This window comes from Plectropomus leopardus, chromosome 19 (assembly GCF_008729295.1).
Source record: "Plectropomus leopardus isolate mb chromosome 19, YSFRI_Pleo_2.0, whole genome shotgun sequence".
NCBI lineage: Eukaryota > Metazoa > Chordata > Actinopteri > Perciformes > Serranidae > Plectropomus > Plectropomus leopardus.
Window position 1 is genome coordinate 1,964,439 of NC_056481.1, and position 10,600 is coordinate 1,975,038.

The following is a 10,600-nucleotide window of genomic DNA, read 5'->3' on the forward strand; positions in this document are numbered from 1 at the left end:
AAAAGACAACAACAAGGTGGTATGGATGAAACTGTCTGGTAAAACAATTCAAAGTGAAAGCCATAATTGATCAAAGACAGAGGTTATAATCTCAACCCAATATATGTTATGATGGGACCCTCAACGACAATAACAGACCATGAGATGTATTTGGAAGTTATGAAAGCCAATAAACGGACTGTAGATTTTTGACTTTTTCATTTTTTGTTGGGCTGTTCTCATCTAAACATTGCCTTAGTAAAAGACAAACAAAAAAACAGCTGGTGTGACCCACTCCAGGTGTTTGACAGTGTGTTTTTCTGTCCAGGTTTCCTCTCCGACTGACACCGGTAACTTCGACAGTTTCCCTGAAGACACAGATGAGCCACCACCGGATGACAATTCTGGATGGGATTACGACTTTTAGTCCAGCCCACACCCAAACCCAAAGGCCTGACACCTTGCGAATGATGGTGAGGTCCAAATCTCGGCTTCTCATTAGGCTGCAGAAAGGCGAACTTCTTGTGCCATTCGAAGTATGTTGTTACTTGGGGCGCCTTACTACAACTTTGCTTGTGTTGTTCTTTAAGCATTGCCGGACCTTGTGGGAGTGAAACCTCCGATGTTTTGTAGCCACGTTATGTCCCAAAGTGATTTGTGTGTACATAAGGCAGCTGATGGAAAGGTCTCCAGGCTTCTCACTGATAAAGTCAGTTCCGTCTAACATGAGGAACTCAAGCTGCCAGAAGACCTACGAGCTGGAAGATGAGGTGGATCAAGAATGAGGCAAACCATCTGTGCACATCTACAGTCTGCCCCCATTTCCAGGACCAGGACGACTTGTTGATCAAGTCTTTCAAAGTAGTAAATAGGTTCTAGAGGTCTCCAGTTGGCGCATACCTGGTCAAAAGGTATGTTCTTGACTTTTACGACCTGAGAAAGTAATCTTGAACTCTGGAACATAATCACAACATACACAAAAAATGTGCCCACGGGGCAGAAAAGCAAAGGCTATGAGTATTACTTTAAACCCAGAACAGCCCTGATTCCTTGTTCGACTACAGCTGAGCTTTGGGTGTGATCATCCATCAGCAGTCACACACTGTTGGTCTTGCTTTAGGTCATCTGCATTGCTGCAAGACAATTCTTTACAAAATCTTTAAGAGCAGGAATCAGTCCTAAAAATCTTAACTCGTATGTGGTCCGTCTTCTTGGCAAAAGAGTGCAAACATGTTCTTAACTTTCGCAATCTGGACATGTCATCAGATTTTAAAGAGCTCGTCAGAACATAATCGCTTCATTAACACAAATGTGCCAACGATGCATGAAAGATATTTTTGCAATGCCCAGGAGTGACGTCAAGAAATATGAACCTGGAACAACATGATTCCTTGTTTGTCTGCTGCTGAACTTTGGGTATCTTCACCCATCAGCACACGGTCACATGGTACGAGCCTTGCTGTATCTCCAGTATACTGCTGCAACACTTGGAGATAACCTGGACTGAAATTAGTGATCGCCACCAGAAACCTGCTACTGAAACCCATCAGTGAAGCCACAAAAGATGAAAGCTGGCAAATCTCACAGAGGCCAAACGAAGTTTTATCACAAAGTGCTTCCCAGAAAAAAAAAGACAAGGCTGGATCATCAAACCAGCAATGTGGGCATGGTTCATATCCTTCAACAAATTTGTGCTCAACCAAATGGACATACAGCACACCTGGGGCAAGGGATTGTACCAGTGTAGAGATACTGGTTGGTTTCTGGGACTCTTGGCAAAAATGTTTCTGGTGGGAGCTAAAATGGTTGAAAACAAGTGAGAGCAAGCTCGCATCAGACAGGTGACGGCTTCGAATTGTCCCTTCAGGTACCTTTTAATGGCATCAAGATACCATTGCAGCCAATCGAAAGCCTTTGCTCCTGTCAAGTGTCCTTGATCACTGGCTGACATTTGACCATTGACCCCTTAGACGGAGATCATACTTCTACCACTGCCTGTCCTGTGATGTCTGCTGTTCAGGTTTTGTGATCTGGATGCGGTTCTGGAAGTCCTTAGGGGCTTTTCTAACCCTTTGAATCTAGATTTAGCCCTGGCTTTGAAGAAACATCCCTGGGTGAGTTTTCGCTCCAAGGGACGAACACAAACAGCAAGAGGAAAGACGTAAGACTGAACAGGCAAACTCGAGGTCACCATGATGCCTTCACTTCTCATTTCATTTTCGGGAAATCCAAAGACTGAAAGACGAAATGTTTTGGGTGTAGCAGCTGTGGTCCTCCTCTGTGGTTGACGGGGAGGGCATACGAACATTTCTACTTTTAAACTTTCCTTTCTATCATTCTTTATGGTGTACATCTTTGGATCGCAGCATGAGAACCGATATTTTGTACATATTTCCACTTCTACGTATTTTTGCACGCACCCACAAACTCGAACACATGCACGACTATGTTGAATTTCTTATTGGCTGTTTGTCCCGAGGTGTTTCAAAGTTTTAAAAGTTTTAGAATTTGTCCTATTTCGTGTCTAAGGCTCATGATATACTTGCTTTTAAAAAACCTGTTTCCAGACCTCAGAATTGCCACCCAAACTGGCCTGGTGCTCTGCTCATTGTCAGTTTTTTCCTGCTGTAGACAGGATTTAGAATAAAGATGCCACGTTCCTGTGCCAGAGTGAGAAAAGTAGCCACATCATATGATCTATAGGAGCGAAAAAGTGCCTCCCTTGCAGTTTTGCCAAATACGGCATTTACGAATCGCCTGAAATACCATCTCATGCAAGCGTAAAACCTTTGAGATAAACAGGAGTTTTTTCAAAATTGACATGTTTCCATTAGGTGAATTTTGTATTGGAGTTTGAATTTGTGCAGTTTGAGGGTTAATGGAAACCCACCTACAGATGGAGTTTGATGATTTGCAGATAAAAAAGTAAGGGCCTGATTGGACAGAGTGTGTTTTAGCAACCTGAGGCAGCTTTTTGTGTTGGTTTTCAATGAGAGTGAAGTGTTTTGCTCACTGCTTTTGCGTTGCTGAACGTCTCATGTTTTTTGGCTTTATGCAGATCTTTGGCTTCCTGTAGATCTTTAGATTTCACTCATAAACATCAAATAAACATCTGTAGACTTACTGTTAAAGACACAATGCAGGATACACAAACTGGGTTAAAAGCAAGTATATCTACGCTCAAAAACCGACTGAACATGACAGAAAACCTAAAGGTAATCATTATTTTCAGTTGCTCGCAGTAACTCCACACAGAGATGTTGAGTGGACGTGCAGTCTTTGAGGTTTGTATTTCTGCCACAAACAAAGAATTTAACCAGAAAATCTTTGATCTGTTTGTTTGGATTTGTATTCATATGTGGCCTTTTGTGAAAGCAGCTGATAGATGTCATTCTTTGGTACGAAGCCTTTGTATTTAGCAGTCTGACTCTGTCGTGATATTATTATCGTAAACTGAGCAGCGATGTGACTTCTGTGAGCTCTGCATGAAAATATCGGAAATGTTCACTTTTTAACCACCAGAGGGCAGAATACAGTCAGACACGCCGGCAAACCAGCCCGACTCTAAAGGAATAGTTCGACATTTTATTCTGTTTCTTTTAGAGAGTGAGTGATTAGATGGGATTAGCATAAATACTGAAAGCAGGTGGAAATATTTATTTTATTTATTTTTTTGTTGGGGAGCCAGTGAAGGATTGTATCTTTGTTTCTAGCTTGTTTCTACAATCTGATTCTTTGTACACGCTCTAAAGTTATAAAAACATACCGACCAACACCCTTAAAGCTCACTGATTAACACGTGATAGCCTTTATCATCGGTTTAATGTTATGAGAAATTAGGGCAATGTTAAAGAACAAAAAATTATAGATTTTAAGAATAAAGTCAAAATATTATAAAAAATAAAGTCCTAATTTCAAGTCTTTTTTTCAAGAAAAAAGTAAATTTATAAGAATAAAAGTGTTAATATTATGAGATTAAACTGGTACATTTTTGGGAAAAAATAAATGCAATTTTATTTTCATAATATCATAACTTTATTAAAAAAAATCTCAGAATTTTCTCCTTTTTTATTTGCTTCTAATTTCATTAATATCATTTAAATAAATATCTCAGTTAGGTCCAAGAAAAATACTGCAGTTATATTAACATCATCACCACATACTGAAAAATCAGACTGCCGGGTTGATTTTAATGTCCAGTTGAATGTACGGAGACCACAATCAGAACAGAAGTTATTTTAAAAATGTATTTGGACCAGAAGTAGAAATATTAATGTTCGTATCCATTCTTAGTGATATTTTGTGGTTATGAGATTGTGTGATAAAGCTGATTTATTTGTATATACTGGGAATATAGTATTTTATGATGTGTCAGCTGTTTGTAGATTATGGGTATAATTGTTGTTGTTATTATTGTTACAGTGGCTGCTATGGTAGCTGAAGAAATGTTCTGACTCTCTTGCTCCGTCTCTCAGTTCAAAAAAGCTTTATGGGCATGACTGTTAAAAACAAAATCATTTTTGCCAAAGCAGTTTGATCTGTTTGAAAAATAAAAGCTGTTAACAAAAAAAGCAGACTTTGCGTTTCATATTTTTGGAGGTACTTTGCTGTACAACAGTGATTAACCCTTTGAAACCTGAGCAAACCGGCTCTATTTATTTATGTATTTATTTTCAAAAACATGGGAAGAAGGAAATGAGCAAAAGAAGAGAAAAAAGAGCCCAAAAATATTGTGAATAATTTTGCAAAACATACAGCTATGATTATCATAATTCTAGTTTTTATTTACCCAATATGCTCAGGGTTCAAAGGCTTAAACATGCGTGAAAGGCGTGCAAAAGCAGCATAAAAAAAGTTATGTCAGTGTACAGTGGGTTTCAAAGAGGCAGCTGTAGTTGATCAGGAGTCAAATTTAACTGCCTTGGAAACTGCTGTATAGTCAGTTCATACTTGTTCATAGTGGGTTTGCTTGTTTTAGTTTAGTTTTTATTATTAGAATTATTTTAGTCTGAGTTTATTTTTTATGAGTTATTTTTTTAATAGTGCCTTCTAATGCATCTTATGGTTGTTTTAATACATTTTACCAGATTGACAAAGACTAAAACTAAAGAAATTTACTATATATATATATATAATTATCGTATAGTTTGTTTTCTTTTTTCTAGGGTCCAGTTTTCATTTTTATTTCAGTTTAGTAAAAACTTTTTTCAAACTTCTTCTGTAGTTTTTTTTTTTTAGTTTGGTTTTAATTAACTATAATGAATTCTTGAACTTGGACTCAAAGATGAACAGATTAATATTCGTGTTCAAAGGTCAAGGTCAACATGATCTTGTGGTTGTTTCATTTTTGTACTAAATGCAAATCTCAGGAACACCTCAAGGGCCTTTCCTCAAATTTAGCACAAACTTCCACCTGGACTTACGAATGAACTGATTAGAATTCAGTGGTCAAAAGTCAAGATCACCATGACCTTGCATTCATCTCATTCTTGTAATAGCGATATCTCAAGAATGCATTGAGGGAGTTTCTTCAAATTTGGCAAAAACGTCCGCTTTGACTCAACGACAACCTCATTAAATTTTGGTGGTCACAGGTCAAGGAGGAGGAGGCACACAGCTGTAACCTCAGTTTATGGACGATCAACACTTCTCTGTCTCTAATACTGCAGCTGCAGTACCACTCTCTGCCTGAACTGTTACTGATGAACCATTGGGGCGCTGTTTTAACAAATATTTTTAATAAATCTGAAATATCAGTCATATCATGACATAATATCAAATATCACTATATTTATAAATCATAAAAATATATTTTTATGAAAAGTGAGAACGCTTCACGATTTTGCGTGTCATCCTTGCACCAGGGGCCATGCTAATCTTCTCTGTATCGTTCCCAGTTTAGTACATGTGTTACTTGCTGTAACACATTTTTTTCATGCTCTTTTTTCCTATTTGGAGGCTTTCAGTCTACACTTTGTCTAAGCCATGGGTTAAGTGATGTAAACATTTTTAAAAGACAGAGCAAAACAACAGACTGCAGCCTGACCACTGATGAATACGTGTCGTGTTTATATGGCTGGATTCAGAGACCTCACTCCCTGCTCTGTTTCTGACCAAGGTCCTGGTTTTGGTCCAAAGCTGAGGATTGTGGGACTTCTATGCAAAGCAGCTGCTATGTCAGGAGCTGTAAGGAAAGGAGACAAATGAGGACGAGGAGGAGGAGGAGGAAGAGGAGGAGGAGGAGGAGGTGCATTTCAGTCCTGCACTCACACTGCTTAAATTGCACTTTGGTGTTAACCTGCTCACAACCAGTTTATATTTCTTTCTGCACATTTGGTCTTTGCACCTTACTGATAAGCTGTGTGGTCTATATTTTGTTTTATTTGCACTCTATACTATATTTGCGCACTTTTTATATATTTGCAACTAATGCACAACAATTTAGCAATAACAATAACATTTTTTCTCATCAAAGGGAAAATAAAGAACACATTAAAATGGATTTTTATAAAAATGAATAACAAAATTAGAAAGGATAAATTAATTTAAAAAACTAAATAAATGTACTAAACCCAATGTACAGCAATAAAAAAAAAACCCTTATCAAATTTACTTTTAACTTATTTGGGGGATGAGTACAAATAAAAACACACAAAAAAGAAAAAAGACAAAATACAATAACACAAGAATTAGTAAAGTTAAAGATTACATTCATTATTTATTTATTAGAACAATAATATATTTAACAGAATAAAAGATAGCTTTTTATCGTTTTCATTTTTATTTTTTTAGTACATTGTTTAACAGGAGTGAATGTGCTTCTTTTAAGTGAAATATTGCGCTCTGAACGTCACTCAGACGTTTTGCTGAAATGAAAACAGGAAGTGAAAGCAAACTTCCTTTTGTTTTCTTTAACTTGTATTCTGCAGACTGGCCGCGAGGCGTCAGCGTGTAACCGCCGTGTGCGCGGGACCCATGGCGCCGCTGCACGTGAGTGTTAATTTGACTTAAAACTTGTTCATTTTAAATTAACATATTGATGTCATCCACGAATTAATGTCATGTAAGGTTGTAGTTTTAAGAGGAATTACTCTGCAAACACGCAGCTCTATGTAATATGTAGGAAATGACAACAATGACAACAAATGAGTCCAAACTTTTGACAATTAAATGTTGTTTTGCTTTTCGGCAAAGTTTCACACTTCGTCAGCATTACAAACATACTTTTTCTAAATCTAGAGGTTGTACCGAGTAATTCGGCATACATATTGTACACTATAAGCGGCTGTACATTTGATTAATCTGGTATATTTCCTGTTTGACTTGGCGGCCGTGCACCTATTGTTACAGTGAAAAGAGCTCAAAATATAGATATTTTTTAAATGTCTTGCTTGGAGGATTGCTATATGTGCCGAATTTACCTTTAGGCCTAAAGTGATTCGAATTTAATCTTTAAATCGTTTTAAAAAGGTATTTTAGTCGCTCACAAACAAAAGTTAGGTAAACTCACGGGATTTCTACAAGGAGTCCGGTGAGCCATTCCCTAATACCTTTACGATATTTAACTTTTTTGCAACCTCTGAAACATCGTCAACGTGATAAAATGACTTTGTCTAAAACGTCAGGTTTTACTGAGTAATTCGGCATACATATTGTACACAATGAGCAGCGATACATTTTATTAGACTGGTATATTTGCAGTTTGGCTTGGCGGTCGTGCACCTGATGTTACCTTGATGCTCAAATTTTAGGTTTCTTATTTTATTTTTTGTAATTATGATTATTTATTGAAATTTTATTTGGCGGGTTGTTTCTATGCCGAATTTATTCTAAGAGCTAACGTGCTTCCTAAATTATCTTAAAATCATTTTAGAAAGATGTTTTAGTTAAAGAAGACCACATAAATTCACATGATTTCTAAAGGGAGTCTGGCGAGCCATTCCCTGATGATCTTACGTTATCTAGCTTTTCGGCAACATTTCAAACTTCGTCAACGTAACAAACGGGCATTTTCTAAATCTAAAGGTTTTACTGAGTAATTCGGCATACATATTGTACACAATAATAATCGATAATCGGTAATCGATTTGATTAAACTTGTATATAACCTGTTTGATTTGGCGGCAATGCTTTTCACACTGACAACTCAGACTGTGAAATTTTTTAAATCCCGAATTTATCCAAGGACCCATAGTTAGTCTAAAAATATTTTGAAATTGTTTCAAAACGATATTTTAGTTGCCTACAGACAAGGTTACGTTAATTCAGAGGAATTTTAAATGGAGTCTGGCGAGTCAATCCCCAAATTTCATTAGCCTCATAATATGTTTGTTTTACCGTGAAACATTCTCCCTGCAGACAACGTAAACACGTTATAAGCTAATTATTTGTGTGCCGATTTGATTGCAAACACCCAAATGTTAGGGGAAGTATGTCAAACTCAATTTAGGGAGACATTTATTAGTTACACATAAACAAAATAACGTAAATTCACGATTTCTCAAACGAGCTTCGCGAGCCGATCCCAAAACCGCTACCAAAAGAAGCCCCCGCTTTTAAATGACGGCAATTTAACGTCGTTTTGCTTTTTAGACAATTTTTCAACTCGTCAACACAATTATGGGCCTCCTTATACATCTATGGGTTATACTGAAAAATTCGGCTCACATTAAGTGCACTTGACTCTGCAATAAACTAGACTTAATTGGCATTTTGTTTAGTTTGGCTGTTAGGCCACTTAATTGAACCAGGGAAGAAACTTCTGCAAAGCAAACATTGCAATTAACGAATCTGTAACGAGAATAGCAGCAGTACCTACCCGTAGTTAATGTTGCAAGGACACAGTAGACGACATTTGCTGGGTTTCTCCCACATTAGTTTTAATTGTTTCTGTGCTCCCATTGGCCCACTAACAGGCCACCAAATTGGTGTTACCTCATCCAAACATGGCTGCCTGCACACACCTTTTTTTCCCCCAGATCTTTATTTACACCAGAGGCACATAACAGTTATAATCATTTCCATAAAAAAATAACAGTGCAACTTTTGAACAAGCCAGGGAGTCCGAAATTAAGGACATCATCCTTAATTTATGAGTTCTTTGATAGTCAAACAAAATTATTTCCCATAAAAATATGAATAGTCTTTGCAGTTTTTTCTCTTCACATATTCTGTTGGGGTGCAGTGCTGTTTAAGTTCAAAGGTAAAACATGAAAGCAGGATTTAGAGGCAGTCTGTTTTAAATTGTTGATGTGAAACTTTTCAAGAATTTTGAGGAGTTATGTAACTGACGTTAACAGACGGCCCACTGAAATCAAAATATAACACAACAAATAATCTAACTAATCTGTACATTAGTGCCGTTTTTCTGTCTGTCTGCACTCAAACCATGGATTATTACAGGAAGCCTGGATACAGCCATGTAGGCGGGGCCACGTTTTTCCTATTACAGCTGTTCAGTGGCAGGTCGAGCAAAACAAACAAACAAAAAAGCTGTATTTTATAGGTGTAGAATAAGTGCAAAATACCCGGATATACTGGCCCACAGAGCAGGCGCACTAAAGACATAAAGATGAAGTTGGTGAATTTTGTTAGGTAACTTTTTGTCCGCTCTTATTCTCCACCGGTGTCTCTGCTGCTTTCATTCTCCACGGGTGTCTCCACGGGTGTCTCCACGGGTGTCTCCACGGGTGTCTCCACGGGTGTCCGCTCCGCTCTCATTATAAATAGGACGTCTTATCGCTCCGTCTCTCATCCAGCTGTGCTCTGTTGCTCCGTGATTTAGTGATTTGGCGGCCTGGTGTCCCAGTCTTTCTGCTTTCCAGTTTGAATTATTTTTATTGTGATTTAGAAAATGACTGGGGGGCCAATGAGCGCCTTATTGGGGGCCAGATTTGGCCTGCGGGCCATAAATTGAGTAGCACTGCTGCAGATGAGTCCCTCACATCTGACTCTCTGAGCAGCGGACGACACGCTTTTCAACTGTATTTATTTTATATTTTCATGTAAGTTCGACGAAAATTAATTTTCTCGTTGGCACAGACAGTTCTGACACACATATTGGATGTTGGGGGTGTAACTCCTTCCTCCTCCTCCTCCTCCTCCTCCTCCTCCTTTTTGACCTCCTCCCTTTTTTATGAATGAGACACACACACACACACACACAGTGATGTCAGCAACAAGCCCATCCCCCACTGATGCGGGAAAAACCTCACGATCAGGAAGAGAGCGGCATGTTTCCCGTATGTCTCTCTCCCTCTCTCTCTCTGAGAGGAGTCGGGTGAGCCAACGTCACCTCCCCTCCTCCCCTCCTCCCCTCCGTCCTCCCTCCATCCTCTCTCCTTCACAAGCCTGAGGATGAGTAATCCAAAGAGGGAGGGCGAGAGCGGCGGACAGCTAATAGGAGGCAGAGAGAGAGGGGAGGGGGATACCAGCGCAGCATCATCATCAGTGAACGTGAAGAACGAGAGAATGAAAATTCAAAACCTCTCAGCTCAGTCACACCGGAGATGACTAATTCCTGGACTGTTGCACGCTGAAAACGCCGGGACAAGGCAAGAATAAGGTGAATTCTTTGATGCACAGCACGCTTTGCAGGTACTGGAGCTGACTAATCACTGGT

At 38.6% G+C, this 10,600-nt stretch overlaps 1 protein-coding gene and 1 non-coding gene across 2 annotated transcripts in view; one reads left to right on the forward strand and one right to left on the reverse strand.

Annotated features, from left to right (window-relative positions):
- The window catches only part of prkg1b (protein kinase cGMP-dependent 1b), a 57,788-nt gene extending 54,254 nt beyond the window's left edge, over positions 1–3,534 (forward strand). Inside the window, 1 exon segment of the mRNA XM_042508541.1 lies at positions 308–3,534. Coding sequence (XP_042364475.1) covers positions 308–406 — 99 coding nt within the window. The 3' untranslated portion in view covers positions 407–3,534.
- A 2,263-nt stretch (positions 3,535–5,797) lies between these two features.
- LOC121959396 lies at positions 5,798–5,905 on the reverse strand. Its single transcript, XR_006106906.1, has one exon. It is a non-coding gene; the product is annotated as a U6 spliceosomal RNA (small nuclear RNA).
- Between the last annotated feature and the right edge of the window lie 4,695 nt (positions 5,906–10,600).